This window comes from Acinonyx jubatus, chromosome B1 (assembly GCF_027475565.1).
Source record: "Acinonyx jubatus isolate Ajub_Pintada_27869175 chromosome B1, VMU_Ajub_asm_v1.0, whole genome shotgun sequence".
Classification (NCBI taxonomy): Eukaryota; Metazoa; Chordata; class Mammalia; order Carnivora; family Felidae; genus Acinonyx; species Acinonyx jubatus.
The window spans coordinates 199512986-199528313 of NC_069382.1; the positions used below are offsets into that span (position 1 = coordinate 199512986).

Consider the following 15328-nt stretch of genomic DNA (forward strand, 5'->3'; position numbering starts at 1 on the left):
TCAGGTCACGAGCCAGCGTCACGGCCGACAACCACCACACGTTCACCAAGCTATTCTGTCCAGCGGCTCTTAGAAACAGGTCACTGAAGAGGACAGGCTTAAAAACGGAACAAAGCTTACGTGTCCAATGGTCAACTCAGAGCACTCTGGGGCCAGCCATACTGTCCCTTCTGCCCTCCTAAGTCTCCCTCTTGCCATGAACCAAGGCATGGTGCCCTCTTTAGGTGCTGTGATTCTAAGCATCAGATTTAAGAACTGAAATATCAGAAAAAGCCCAGCCTGGCCCTGCCTGCAGGAATAAAAGAAGCAAGCCAGGATATTTAGGCCTGGAGGGAAGTGAACACAACTGAAAAAGGCCATCTGCAGATACGCTGCGGGACCCCACGCACATGTGTCGCCGACGGGTCACGCGGCACAGGGAGCAAGGGTACCTGGCCACTGTGCATATGTCGCAGTGGGAGGCAGGGTGCGAGCGAGAGCAGGGGGTGCAGGCGGAAGGAGAAGACCGGGTGGCTGCCCAGAGATGGGGGAGGGCCTCCCTAAGGCTGCTCCTGACAGAGTGAGCTGGGCGCCGTGGCTACCGAGCCCAGAGAGCATGCCAGCCAAGAAACAACACGCTCCCAGAAGGGAAGGATTCCCGAAGACCGCGGAGTCCATGTGACGGCAGAGAGGGCAGCTGGTGCGCTCACATGCCCCTCAGTCTCCTGGGGTAAGAATGTGAGAATCTCATCATTACAAGGCTACACCTCTTGCCACCCGGAGGGCCCGTGAGGGGCCAGGATGGTGCTGAGCACATCACCTACACACCACCTTTGACCCTCACACACACACACACACACACACACACACACACACTCCTGCACACCGCCAAACCTTGTCTGACTCCCTTCGTAGGTGAGGAAACCGAGGCTCACAGATTTACATACGTTTCTCGTAGCTGTTCAGTTGGGAGGGGACGGAGGAGAGGCTCAAAACCACTTCTCCTGCACCCCAAGAGGCACGTATGCTTCATCAGCCCGGTCAAGTGCCGCCGTCTCCCTGGACGCAGCAGGAGGGGGGTGATCCTCTCCCGGAGGAAGGCTGGATCCGTGAAGGAGGAACGAAGGTAACTGCTCGGCCAGCGTAAAATGCGGCCACTCCGCGGAGAAAGCCCCGGGAAAGACTCCAAAGGACAGTGTGGTCTAGCAAGACCCTAACGAGACGGGAAATACTCAACTAGCCTATGTTAGCTCGGGGTCCTCGGTCCATCTGGCCAGGTGAGCATCACCGGGAAAAGAGCCTCCACGGAAAACCAAGAGACGGAGGCTCTTCTCAAAGGCTTACCTAAGTGTCACGAGTGGAACTGAAGGCAATAAGAAAAAAATAAGAAAACCAGAAAGGTCCACAAAACAAGGACACCTGCAGGGAAGGAAACAAGGTACGTTTTTTCCTGAACCATTACCAAGAAATGGCTTTTGGAGGAAGTGTCCAGAACCGTGTCAGAGACCCATCCTCGGTGCCCACAGCCTACGGTGGGAGACTAAGTATGGACACACAATCCATAAGGCCCGTCCACAAACTCAAAGGTGGCCTAGGAGAAGTGACCGGGATGGGCTGGGGACACTAGAAGAAGGGCAGAATGACAAAAACAAGGACAGTTTTCCACTACATTAGGAATTGTGGAAGAGGGCCTTTACCTTCAAAGGCAGCAGAGAACAGAAAAAGAAGAGTAGCTTGAAGCTCTGGTGATGTTGCGCACAAAGTCGGCCTCAGGAAGCAGTGACAGAAGAAGACAGGTGTCCCCTCCCTGCTCCTCAGCTTGCCTGTAGCCCAAATGCTTTGGCATTCCGGCTCTGCCGTCCCTCCTTGGGAACTCCTTCCACCCGGTGCCACCACACCAGCCCCAGCCGGTCTGTGACCGAAGTCACGTCTTTATGGGCACACAGCACTGCCCGACCCAGGTCTCCGCAGGACAGGGAAAGCAGACAAAGGAAGGGAAGCTAGAGGCACCACAGACAGACTGCATTCACCTGTCCCCTGCCCTCCCAGGGCCTTGTGGCTGCTCGAGGTTCAGCCCACACAGAAGCTGGTGTCTGTAGTGACGTTTTCCCCAAGAACACCGACGGCTGCCAGTACAGCCCATCTGTGACTTAGGCGCACACATGGCCTTCTGAGTCAGCAGGGGCGACGGGCAGGCTGGCAACCGCGAAAGAACGACGGCGGACATCCAGAGCGACTCCACCCCTCCAAACACGGTCTGTTCTCTCGGCCACATCGCAGCTGGGAGAGCACGGCTCACAGGGGCTTACTTTTATGACTCTGTTGAGGCACTCGTCAGCCACCATCCTGACATCCGACTCTGCATCATCACTGCACAGCAGGAAGAGTTCCATAGCGATGCCCAGAAGTTTCTGAAATTCTGGAGAATTTCTAAGTTAAAAAAAAAAGAGAGAGAGAGGCTGTCACGGCCAAGAGGAGCCTAGAAGACATGACAATGAAATGCAATGAGGTATCTGGTGTCCTCTACAGGACGCTGGAACAGTAAAATGACATTACATAAAAATGAAGGTTAATTAGTACATTAACACTGATTCATCAACTGTGAAAAACATACCACAGTAATGTAAGATGCTAAGAACTGGGGTAACCGGATGTGAGGTAGAGGGGAACTCTCTATGCATCTTTACAATTTTTTTTAAGTCTAAAACTATTCTAAAATTTAAAAGCTTATTTGGAAAAAAATTGTAAGACAAATTTCATTTTTTTAAAGTTTTAGTTAAATCAACCTCAAAAAGCCACTGTTTTGTATGTATTTTGAACTCCATAAAAAAGAGGAAAGAAAGATACTGCTTCACTCCCAGACAGCCATCTGCCACTCTCTGCCAACAGGTTACTTCTACTCTTGCTGACAGTATTCTTGGAACCCTGAAAATCAGTATACCAATATGACTCTTTTACTCCTTTTTATTCTTGCTCCCAATGTGTTCCAAAGTATAACCACATTTCACCGTAAGACGACACACGATCACGGGCAGGCTGTGCTTTCTGCTGCTCTGTCCCAGTCTCGCAAAGACGGGAGTCTATGTAACACTCGCAGATGATTTTAAAATGCTTGACTGAGACCGTCTGTCTGCGTTGTCGTGATCCATGTGGCTAAGCACAGCCATGGCAGAGATAAGCTGGTGGGCCGTGTACTGGACTAGATTTCCCGGCACCGTGAAGTACCACCAGCCCAAACACAGCCCCTGAATAATGCCGCTATCTTTGAAGACTCAAACTCTGACTGTTTCCCGGTCTCCCCCTAGAGTCCTCGGAGATGGAGGTCCTCTCCCCCTTTCTCACTTCATCGTGGTTCCTACCAACGGTCAGGACCACGAGCCTAAGAGAAACCAGGGGACCATCTTAACAACGGCCGACAAATACAGGCAAGAAACAAAACATGCCACCCAGCGCAACTTCAGACCTCATCTGTGGGGAACACAGCTGTGAAAAAAGGGCTCAGCAGGAAAGGCCTCCGGACACGGACACGGCCGCTCCAAGCAGCGTTGGCTACAGAAACACAGCCTGAGCCATACGTGTGATTTTACAGTTTCTGGGGCACACGTCAAAAAGAAAAAGAAAAAACAAAATTAATTTTAATAACACGTCATTTCATCCCATATATCCAAAATATAACTATTTCAACATGTAATCAATATGGAAAAATTACTGTCTACTTAACAATCTTTTCTTTAGAGCACATCTCAATTCAGACACAAAACTTTCATCAGACATACTGTATCTGTGTTTAGACTTCATAAAACCCACAGATGAAAAAGTTTGCTTTCAAAGGTTTGCTTTCAAGTAATAAATAAGTTCTGAACATCTAATGCACAACATAGTGATTACAGTCGGTCCATAATACTATATTATAAACTTCAAAATTGCTATGAGACCAGATCTTAACTGTTCTCAACACAGAAAAGGAACAATAATTATGTGACTTGATAAAGGTATTAGCTGACACCAATCACATTGCAATATATAAACGTATCAAACCATCGTGCTATACTTCAAACTTACAGTGTCGTAGGTCAATTATGTCTCAATTAAAAGAAAAAAATAAGTTCATATACCATTTCCAACCATGCTTAAAAGTTCTCCAATAACTAAATCGAATACTGATTTTTAATAATTTAATAAAACAGATATAGGGCTAATGAGGTTATAGGTTCTTTCTTGAGAGAGGTTTAGAAATGTCTTTTAAGAAACCTGTCCGTTTCACCTAAATTGTCCGGTTTACCGGCATAAAGTTTTTCCCAATACTCCCGTCTAATCCTCTTAATATCTATAGAACCCACACGAAAATCATCTCCCTCACCCCAGGTACTGGTCATTTGTGACTGCACTCTTTCTTACCTGGCCAGTCAGTCTGATTAATCTCACCGACATTCTCAAAGAACTCACTTCAGGTTTGAGTTACTGCAGACTTCTCTGTTTTCGATTTTACTAACTTCTGCTCTTATCTTTATATCCATTCTTCTGATAAATTTGGGTTTCACATGCTCTTGTTTTTCAAGTTTCCTGACATGGGAGCTAAGGGCATTGATTTGAGACCTTTCTCTTTTTTCCAAAATCGGCATTGAGCTATAAATTTCCCTTGGATATGTCATAGCGGCATACCACAACTTTTGAAATCTTTTGTTTTTATTTTCATCAATTCAAAATACTTTCAAATTTCCCCTTTGACATTCTCTTTGACCCATGGGTGGAAATATGTTACCTGTTTTCCAGACTATCTTTCTGGATCAGATTCCAACTTAATCCTATTGAGGTCAAAGAGCATACTTGTATGAATCCTTTTAAAGACTTTTTTTTTTAATATTTACTCATTTTTGAGAGAGTGTAAGGAGGGAGGGACAGAGAGAGGGGGGCCAGAGGATCAGAAGTGGGCTCTGCACTGACAGCAGCAGTGAGCCCAATGTGAAACTCAAACTCGCGAACCACAAGATCATGACCTGAGCCCAAGTCGGACGCTCAAATAACTGAGTCCCTCAGGTTTATTTTATGGCCCAGCATGTGGCCTGTATTGGTAAACGTCCTGTGAGCACTAGAGAGGAATGTGTCTTCTGTTATTCCAGGTGGGGTGTCTATAAATGCCAATCAGGCCCATAAGGGTGGATAGTATTGTTCAAGTCTTCTAGATCCAGATTTTAGGTCTACGTGCTCAAAGAGTTTTTAAGAGAAGCTCCTGGAACCTGACTATAATTGTGGATTTGTCTATTTCCCCTTGCAGTTCAATCAGGTTTTGCTTCATGTATTCTGAACATAAACGGTTAGGATTGTTATGCTCCCTTGATGAACTGATGCCTTCATCATTATAAAATGACCACTCTATTTCTGGTAATAGCTTTTGCTTAGAAATCCACTGTCTGACATGAACATAAGCAAAAGCAACCCAGCTTTCATCTGATCAGAGTGTTAGTATGGTGAGTGGGCCCTTCCATGCTTTTACTTCTAAGCTATTTGCACCTTATGTTTAAAACGGTTTATCGTGCGCAGGTTACACAGGGTCTTGGTTTTTCATTGGATCTGGAAAACCTGCCTCTTATGTCTAATGTCGTTATTGGTGGAACTAGAGTTAAATCTACCATCACACTGGTTCTTTCCTACTTACTCCAGATGCTCTTTATTTGCCTTTTTCTCTATTTCTGCTTTCTTTGGGGTCAAGTATTTTTAGGATGACATTTTATCTTTTTTGGCTCATTAGCCGTAACTCTTTGTTGTGCTTTTAATTGTTACCTGGTTTATAGTATACATCTCTAATTGATCCCAGCCTGCCTTAATGACATGACAGCACTTCACATACAGCAGAGAAACTTACAACAGTACTGGATTTGTTTCCTGTGGCTGCTGTAACAAACTGCTAGACGCTGGGTGGCTTAACACCATAGACGTTTATCCCTGTCAGAGTTATGGAGGCCAGGAGTCCGAAATCAGTATCGCTGGGCCAAAATCAGGGTATTGGCAGTGCCTGTGTCCCCTCCAGAGGCTCCAAAGGACTCCTTGCCTCTTCCAGGTCTGGTGGCAGCCAGTATCCCTTGGCCTGTGGCCACCTCCCTCTGATCTTCAAGGCCAGCATCTTCAAGCCCGTCTCTGTTCCAGCTTCACGTCGCCTTGCGTGTATGTGTGTGTGCGCACGTGTGATCTCCCTCTGCCTCCTTTTCACAAGGATACATGTGGCTACATTTACGGTCCCCCTGGACAACCCAGGATAATCTCTCCATCTCAAAATCCTTAATCAAATCTTTGAAGACTCTTTCCCTAGAGGTACACTCACACAGGATTCCAGGGAGTAAGACCTGTTAAATTTGGGGGGCAGAGGCATTACTCTGCCTACCACAAACTATTGCCAGCCTTCATTCTGGTGTTGCCCCACATTTTACTTCTACATGTCATAAGGCCCAAAGTACACGGTTATCATTTTTGCTGTAAGCGATCAATTAACTTTTAACGAGATGACAAACGAGGGCAGAAAGTCTTCTATCCAAGCACCATAGTTACCGTTTGCCTGCTCTTTAATTCTCTGTGTGGATCCAGATGTCTCTCTGATCTTATTTTCCTTTCCTCCTCCCTGAAACACCGTCTTTAATATTTCTTGAAGTCCCAGCTGGACATAAATTATTTCAGCTTTTCTGTGTCTGAAAAAGTTTTTACTTCACCTTTGTTTTGAGACAGATTTATTTACTGGCCGTGCAGTTCCAGGGGTTTTCCTTCCTCTACAAATGATGTCCCACTGACTTCTGACATGCATTTTCTAGCAACAAATCTGCTGTCACTCTTTGTGCAATTTAGCTCTTTTTAATGTCTCTACTTAACACATTCCATCTTTTCTCTAGCTTCTTGAGTACATAAAATAGTTGAGTACCTGTTTTCATGATTTTGTACAAATTTTACCACCTGTGCAATTTCTGAATCAGTTTCAAGGGACCGCTACGAATTTTATTTTCCTGTTTCTTTGCAGTCGAGGGCTAAGTTAACCCTGTCGCCGGAGCACGCCCTTCTGCACACTCCAGCCATGGCCCACGAAGGACACCTGTCTGCTTGGGCTGGAGTCAACAGGAGCTCTTCCCGCATCAGGGGGGGTTTCGGCGAGCGCCCCTTCAGGTCCTTTCGGGAGGCCCCATCCCAGCACGTCCTCATGAGCACGTGCACATCGACAGGCAGCACGTTGAAGACTCAGGGACGTCTCCCCCCACGGGTTCCAGAGAGCATTCTGGGCAGTTCTCTCTTCTCCACCATTCTCGCTAACTGGCCTCAGCGAGCAGCTCCGTCTGCTCAACTCAGCAAACCACGGGCCCTGCCTGGGCCTCCCTCCCAGCGTTACTCCCTCCAGACAGGAATTGGGAAGCCATACGGCTCCCACACTCCTTTCTCATTTGTCAAGGGCTGCTGTTGCTCTTTGCCTGATGTCCTGAAAACCAGTGTCACACAGATTTTGTCTGTTATCAATTGTCTGAGACAGGAAGTAAATCCTGCCTTTGGCATTAACCTTACTCAGCCAGAGCAAATATCTTCCTTGATATATTAAACTTAATTTGTTAATACAGTGTTAATAAATTTTCTGGTCACAATACACATATCTAACAGTCACCTTTTGCAAAGTTAACAAACATTCCCTTCTATAAATGTATCTTCGTTTTCGGGGCACCTGGGTGGCTCAGTCGGTTGAGCGTCCGACTTCGGCTCAGGTCTCACGGTCTGTGGGTTCGAGCTCCACATCGGGCTCTGTGCTGACAGCTCAGAGCCTGGAGCCTGTTTCAGATTCTGTGTCTCCCTGTCTCTCTGCCCCTCCCCCACTCATGCTCTGTCTCTGTCAAAAATAAACAAACATTAAAAAAAAAATTTAAATGTATCTTCGTTTTTCAATTCCCCTACTAGTCATTAAGTCGTTCAGATGACCTTTAATGTTCTAATGCGATGAACAGCACTGCACCAATTTCGCCACGCACTTTCCCGCGGATAAAGTCTCAGGTGAAACTGCCACACGGAGGAGTCTAAAGCTCGACATGCTGCCTTTTAGGAAGGTTGTATACCTCTGACAAAAATCCTGAGTATTTCCTAATGTTTGTCAATTTGACAGATGGCAGCTGTTCTTATTTTTGTTTCTGTTTCCTTCTACTGATGACTGGTAAATGTGAGTATCTTTCCACAGGAAACACAGAAAGTCAGCTATCGGGTTCACTGGCCCAGTTGTATTTCTTATTTTCTGAACTACTCAGTCATGTTCTTTGCCTATTTTCCTATTAGGCTGATAGTCTGCTTCTTAATGATTTATAATTGCTCTTTAACAACTATTAAACCTTTGCTATATATGCTGTCAACATTTCCCCCAAGTTGAATTTACTTTCAAGCTTTTTTAAGGTGGATTCTGACACATCGAACTATATTCCAGTCAAAACAAGTTTTTCCCGGGGCGCCTGGGTGGCTCAGTCGGTTAAGCGGCCGACTTCGGCTCAGGTCATGATTTCGAGGTCCGTGAGTTTGAGCCCCGCGTCGGGCTCTGTGCTGACAGCTCAGAGCCTGGAGCCTGTTTCAGATTCTGTGTTTCCCTCTCTCTGACCCTCCCCCATTCATGCTCTGTCTCAAAAATAAATAAACGTTAAAAAAAAAAAAAACAACAAGTTTTTCCCTTATATCGTTAGCTTTCTTCCACCTAAGATTAAATATTCTTTTTGTAATAATAATTCCATTTTTTAAAACATGATTTTTTTTTATTTTAGATTTTTAAATTTTTAGATTTGGATTTTAAAATCTAAATTTTTTTTTTTTTTATTTTTTAATGTTTATTTTTGAAAGAGACAGCACAAGCAGGGGAGGGCCAGAGACAGAGAGAGGGAGACACAGAATCTGAAACAGACTCTAGGCTCTGAGCTGTCAGCACAGAGCCCAATGCAGGGTTTGAACCCATGAACTGTGAGATCATGACCTGAGCTGAAGCTGGATGCTTAACAGACTGAGCCACCCAGGCGCCCCTAAAATTTTTTTTTTAATCTGCGCTGCCAGCACTGAGCCTGATGCGGGACTCGAACTCACGAAGCCATGAGACCATGACCTGAGCGAAAACCAACAGACGAACACTTAACCGACTGAGCCACCCAGGTATCCCAATAATTTCTTTTCTTTTACTTTTAAGTAATCTGACATTTATGTTTGTCTGCAATATGAGATACAGATATAATTTTTCTCTAGTCATTTGGTTCAATAATCCATCATTTCCCTGCTGATACAAAATGTTATCTTTATCATAAATTCACACACAGAGATGCATACATATACTCTAACTTCCAATCCTATACCTTCTTTAATGTCTAACTATCTCAATATTGTGTACACCATCTCTCACCATACTGCTGATGTTTTCAGCTTTTCTTTACAACATTCATGTATTTATTCTTACAGGTGAACAAGTTAAAAAAAATACCCTTACTAGAACTCTAGTCAAGACTATCGTAAATTTAGAGATTAACTTAGAGAAAATTCAGCTTTACGATAAAAAATCTTCCATTTAGGAAAAGAAGTAGTCACCTATACCTTTCAAGAAAGTCAACAGCAGTCTTTACATATTTTTTGCATATTTCTTCTCAATTCCTTGAAGTTTTATATGTTGGTGCTACTGTGAGTTGGATCTTGAACCGTGACATTTTCTGAGTTATGCTAATACACGGGAAACCAATGGATTTCTGTATACGTACTTTTACCCAAACACTTTGTCAAGGTACGCATGCTTAGATAAGCGTTCCTAGGTATTTCCAAGAGGATACTTGTTAAAAACAAATCACTAGACTACATCCAAACAGAAAATGTAAGTGTGTTTGGAAAAGAGGGCAGTGAAGGATCTTCACTACTGTATTTTTGACAAATTTCCTGGAAGACCTTGATGCTCATACGTATTTAGGAACCAGTAGGTTAGACCACCAAATTGAGAGCTGAAGTAGACTAACAGTTACATACCCATGAAGTTTTAAATGACCTCCCCCATTAAAAACTCCAGAAGCTACCACTAAAATAACCACACCGGAGACAAGTATATCACAGAAGCTCAAAAATATACCAAAATTTAGTTATACTCAAGGAGAGATCACAGGAAATACCAGCTATCAAGATTTCATTAAACATTTAGTATGCATTTTCTACATACTTAGGTTCTACACTCTCCACAAAGTATGGAAAGTATCTTAAATGTGTTCTTTGATCTGATGAAACCAAAGATGACCTCTCTGGATCCATAATTATCCTATCAACATGTTCTTCTGTAGAACAAGGAGTATGACTATCAGCATTACTCCATAAAAACAGAAGAAATGCACTCACGTGAAAACCATCAACAGCTATTATTTTAAGATGGCAAATTGAACCACAAATCACTCCTGAGATATCCCAACGCGCTTTACTAACATGCAAATCTAAGCCAACATTCCATCAATTCCAGTGAGAATGATCAAAAGAAACAATAAATATAAAAGAAGCTCTCAAACTGGAGGAGAGCTTGTCTTCTGGATCCACAAGCTTCCACAGTGAAACGTTCCTTGAGGCCCGGACGCCGCAGGCCAGGTGAGCAAGACTGCGCTACAGCAGCAGGGCACAAATGTCTGTCAAGGGTCTGAAGTCATGTCACATGAAAGCACTGACACTTTATAGCTTTGGACAAAACCCATCACAACCGCACAGCACTCTCGTGCCCATGCAGTTAACGAACACACATACACAGTGTCACCCGATCCCACAAGAACACTAAAAATCAGGACTTCCAGTTCACAAATGCAGCAACAGAGACTCAAAGAAGTAAAATTTATCCAAAATCACCTGGCTTATAAGGAGTATACATGGAATTCAAACGTTTATTTCCCTACGTGTATCATAGTGTTGTTTTCTACAATAGCATGCAAACTTAGAATTTTTATTTTCAGCACATACTCTCATTTGTTATTTCATCTGCTTCCCACATCGCTACAAATCAGAAAGAGAAATCATCCACATTTCCCAAACAATGGGATGAGTTCAGCTAAAATGAAATATTGTATGTGAAATCACTTTGAAAATATAAAACACAAATCCAAGTGCCGTTACAAATAAGTGAATCACTAAGCTTCTGTCAGTACTAAAATCAAGAGTATTTTTCTAACAGATTATAGACAGCTCTGTCCGGCTTCCAAGGAGGAGGATAACAATTATTTGCTCCACGGGAAAGAAAGGCTAGAAGTATTTCACACCCATCCAGTCAGGTAAGAGAATTCAGAAATCTCAGGTACCTCTGTCTCCTGCTCAGCCATGAGAAACGGGCCTGAAATATTTACTATCCACAGCCACTGGGAACAGCATTTAGAAAGACAGACAGCCAAAAGCAAAGAGAATGAGGAGACGTGGCACAGCCACAAAAGCAGATGCCACTGGTCCGCCCCAGAAGAAAGATGGAGCAAGGGAAATCGACTTATAGTCAACCGCCCGCAACCCCGCCAACCCCAAAGCACAGATGAGTGGGCAGCCACCACTGGGACCAGCAGCCACAGGGCGCCAGTGACAAGCAAACAGAAGACACGTAACTGGACAGCCGCCTGTTGTTCCAGTCGCTGCGATAATGTAAAAATATCAAACAAAAGATAATTTTTAAATGATTACAGTTACAAGAGTGCTAATTAAATATAAACGTGGTGCTCAATTATCATAATGGTTACAACTGTTGTACATAAGATTACAAACAGAAAATACTACTCATTATAGCGTCCGGATAGCCTTGCTATATAGCCAGAAATGTGGGAAGAGAGGCCTTTAAATGTTTTAAGACAACTGAAGAGACAAGTATTCTAGCCCGTTAAGAATGAAAATCTACAGTTTTAATTTTTACTAGAAAGTTCAAAGTGCAATTACCTGAGTGACTGTGCCACTATGTTCTCACATATCGTCAGACAGTGATTCACCCGGTCTTTCTTGGTGGCTGAGAGTTCTTTCTTTCTAAAAGGAAAAAAAAAAGGAAAAGAAGTGAACATGTGTTAAAGTATCCATTCCATTTATTTCTACACATCATTCATTCAATCCATAAGCACTTCTGGACTACTAGGAATAAACCATATGCCCATGTTGGTGGGCAGGGTAGAGTCAGCACAGGGAGGCACGGATAAGTTCGACCAAAGGCTTCCTAAACTATGTGGCACAGAAAAGTCAGGAGCTGTTACTGGTGCACCTATTTTCCCCATGTGAGAGGAAGTGCAGTACAGTGACTCACCCAAGGTGATCACACTGATGGTGGGCCTGCGATTCAATGAAATGCAGTACCAAACCTACTCTTCATACCAAGCTGCCTCCACTGCTCAAAATCACACTGTTCACTGCCTGCAGACCTCATGCTCTCTACTAGGTATGAAATAAGGTACGGGGGGGGCACCTGGGGGGCTCAGTCAGTTAAGCGTCCAACTTCAGCTCAGGTCACGATCTCACAGTCTGTGAGCTCAAGTCCCGCGTCAGGCTCTGTGCCAACAGCTCAGAGCCTGGAACCTGTTTCATATTCTGTGTCTCCCTCTCTCTGCTCCCTCCCTGCCCGTGCTCTGTCTCTGTCTCTCAAAAATAAGTAAACATTAAAAAAAAAAAATTTTTAAATAAGGTATAGACAGTGACTAACCGCTTCTACCTCCCCAAACAGCTAGAAATAAGCCTCTGGCCTCAAAGCCCTTCTTGAAGCTTCCCATGAAGACTTCTGGAGCCAACACAAGGAGACAAACAGCCTGGTCAAGACCAAAGTGAAGGCACTTGCTTCCCACCCAAACCTACAGCTTCAAATGCCTTCAAGGTATGTACCTGCAAAATAAGGTACAGAGGGATGATCCAAAGAGGAAGCCAAAAATTAAACCAGGCTTAAGAGCTACATTCAGAGAAGAATTTGAGTGTGGCTACCAGTACATGGCACTAACTAAAAATACACCTAAACCAGAAGACTACTAGTTTTTGAGGAAATGATATTACCAAGGGGGGGGGGGCGCGCGAATCTAACCTACGAACACCTGTGACTATTTAATCCCCAATGCAACCCTCAGACTCCAAAAAGTGCACCTGAAGGGACAGGCTATTACAAATTGTACAAATCCAATGAAGGCAAAGCCTCCAAAAGGCACTTCAGGGGCAAGGAAGAGCCTCGGAAGCAGGAAGCCAGTAGCCAAAAGGAAGAAGAGAGAGGGGTTCCAAACAGGAAAAGAATCAGAGCCTGAAAGAGAAGCCTAGCTCAAGGCTAGCAAGGAGGGGGCTTCCCAATGACTGGCCAACCAGAGTCCATCGTTACAGGACTGGTGATCGTGTGTTTCCTATCCTACTGGTCTCTCTCCTAAATGAGTTGTTTACCGACGACTTAATATTGCAGACTGCTGGCTCGGCATCCACCCAAACACCATCCTTTCTCCTTGGACACACACCCCCAGTGAGAAGTTGCACTGCCTAGCCTCCCTGCAGCGAGGGAGGGGCAGGCACACTTAGTTCTCACAGACAAAATGGGAATGGGAGTGATAACGTGGAGCATGTGCCTCACTGGCTGACCCTGGGATGTCCCCTTCTACTTCCCTCCAACTGGATTTAAATTTTTTTTTTAATGTTTATTTATTTTTGAGGCAGAGAGAGACAGAGCATGAACGGGGGAGGGGCAGAGAGAGAGGGAGACACAGAATCGGAAGCAGGCTCCAGGCTCTGAGCCATTAGCCCAGAGCCCGACGCGGGGCTCGAACCCACGGACCGCGAGATCGTGACCTGAGCTGAAGTCGGACGCTTAACCGACTGAGCCACCCAGGCGCCCCTACTTCCCTCCAATTGGAACAAACACGCCTAACACCCAGTTTTTGATTACACGGAGAAAGACAAGATGGCAGAACAGCAGCATGGAAGGAGCCTGGGTCCCTAAGTGACCACGAGGAACAGAGGGTTCTCACCTCCCACCCTCAGGAGCCACCCACTTCAAAGCACTATGATGGAAACAACCCAAATATCCTTCACCTGGTGGACGGACGAACAACCGCCACAGACACTGGACTACTGCTTGGCAGCAGAAAGGAGCAAACCACTAACATACATGAGAGTGAATCTCGATGCACCAGATTCAAGACCACAAAGTGGGGAATTCCATATATAGGATGTTCGGGAAGAGACAAAACTACAGGAACAGAAAGTGACCAGTAATTTACAGGGGCTGGGAGAAGAGTTGGCAGCAAAGGGCAAGAGGAAGCTTGAAGAGTGATGAAGCTGTTCTAAACCTCCAGCGTGGGAGCAGTTACGGGGCTTTACGCACAAAACTCTACACTAAACAGGGCACGTTCGGCTGTTCGTAAATCACACCTCGAGTTAAAGAAGAAAAGAGAGAGTGCATTGAGAATTAAGATGTTCTCTTCCTTAACCCCCAGGTTAAAGTCGCCATTACAACAGCTTAGAGTTTACCCAGTTTAAGACCACCATCAAGAAAATTAAAGAGTATTGACTATTTTAAGTAAGCATTTAGGAAGCAAACAAACTCACCTACCCATTACCTTTTGATTTCCAGAGTGCAAATCTGCCCAAGGCCTTAAATGAACTGAATTCACACACCAAGGTACCAAAAAAGAGTCAAAAAAAAACAATAACAAAAAAAGTCAACAGCTTCCCAGTAATTACACACATGCCTGATGGAGAATTGGCAAGGTCCACGCAACATTTATCTTTTCAGAAGTGACAGATACAAATATTAGTCTTAAAAAGAACTTTGTCTCCCTCCTCAAATATGGGATAAGCCAAAAGAATCCAGTGAGCAGTACACAACACAGTTGTCAAGGCCTGCACCTTATTTCATGGAGACCTACACGGCTGTCCCCCCACCACCTTGCCAGAACTTAAGCAAACGTTTATAAAATGAACAAAATGTCTAAGACAGGATATGGATCTCAGCCAGCAAAATAAAAATGCATTTTTCTGTGGTCTATTTCAGTCTAGCTGCTCTTGTGGAGCTCCTTGTGGGGCAAGCCTGTCTTATTCGCCCCGGGCTCCGTCCCCAGGCCCTGCCAGCCAGCACCTCCACCGCACTCCTTGATCACAACCCTTCCTGCAACTATCTCCCTGGGACGACAGACTAAGAGCAAGGACCATATTTTAAAAAAGCTGATAAAGGAATGGATGAACCAACATTTTCTGTGGAAGATTAAGTAAAATACACGTTAAAACAGACTCAAAAGTTCTGGAGTCAGTCTTAACAGATTCCGAAGATCGATAATTCAGAAGTTAGATTCAGAAGATAAATGATAATTACTTTAAACCCAAGTTTCTAGACCCAAAAGATGAAAAAGAAACAGAAACAGCAAAGCTTAAA

The 15328-nt window shown here is 44.5% G+C and overlaps 1 protein-coding gene across 3 annotated transcripts in view; it reads right to left on the reverse strand.

Moving 5' to 3' along the window:
- HTT (huntingtin) overlaps positions 1–15328 on the reverse strand; it is a 145984-nt gene that overhangs the window by 120074 nt on the left and 10582 nt on the right. For all 3 annotated transcript variants that reach the window (XM_027071080.2, XM_027071023.2, XM_027071126.2), the window contains exons 2-3: positions 11887–11970; positions 2289–2409 (exon numbers count right to left, since the gene is read on the reverse strand). In XM_027071080.2, coding sequence (XP_026926881.2) covers positions 2289–2409; positions 11887–11970 — 205 coding nt within the window. The remainder of the gene's footprint in view (positions 1–2288; positions 2410–11886; positions 11971–15328) is intronic.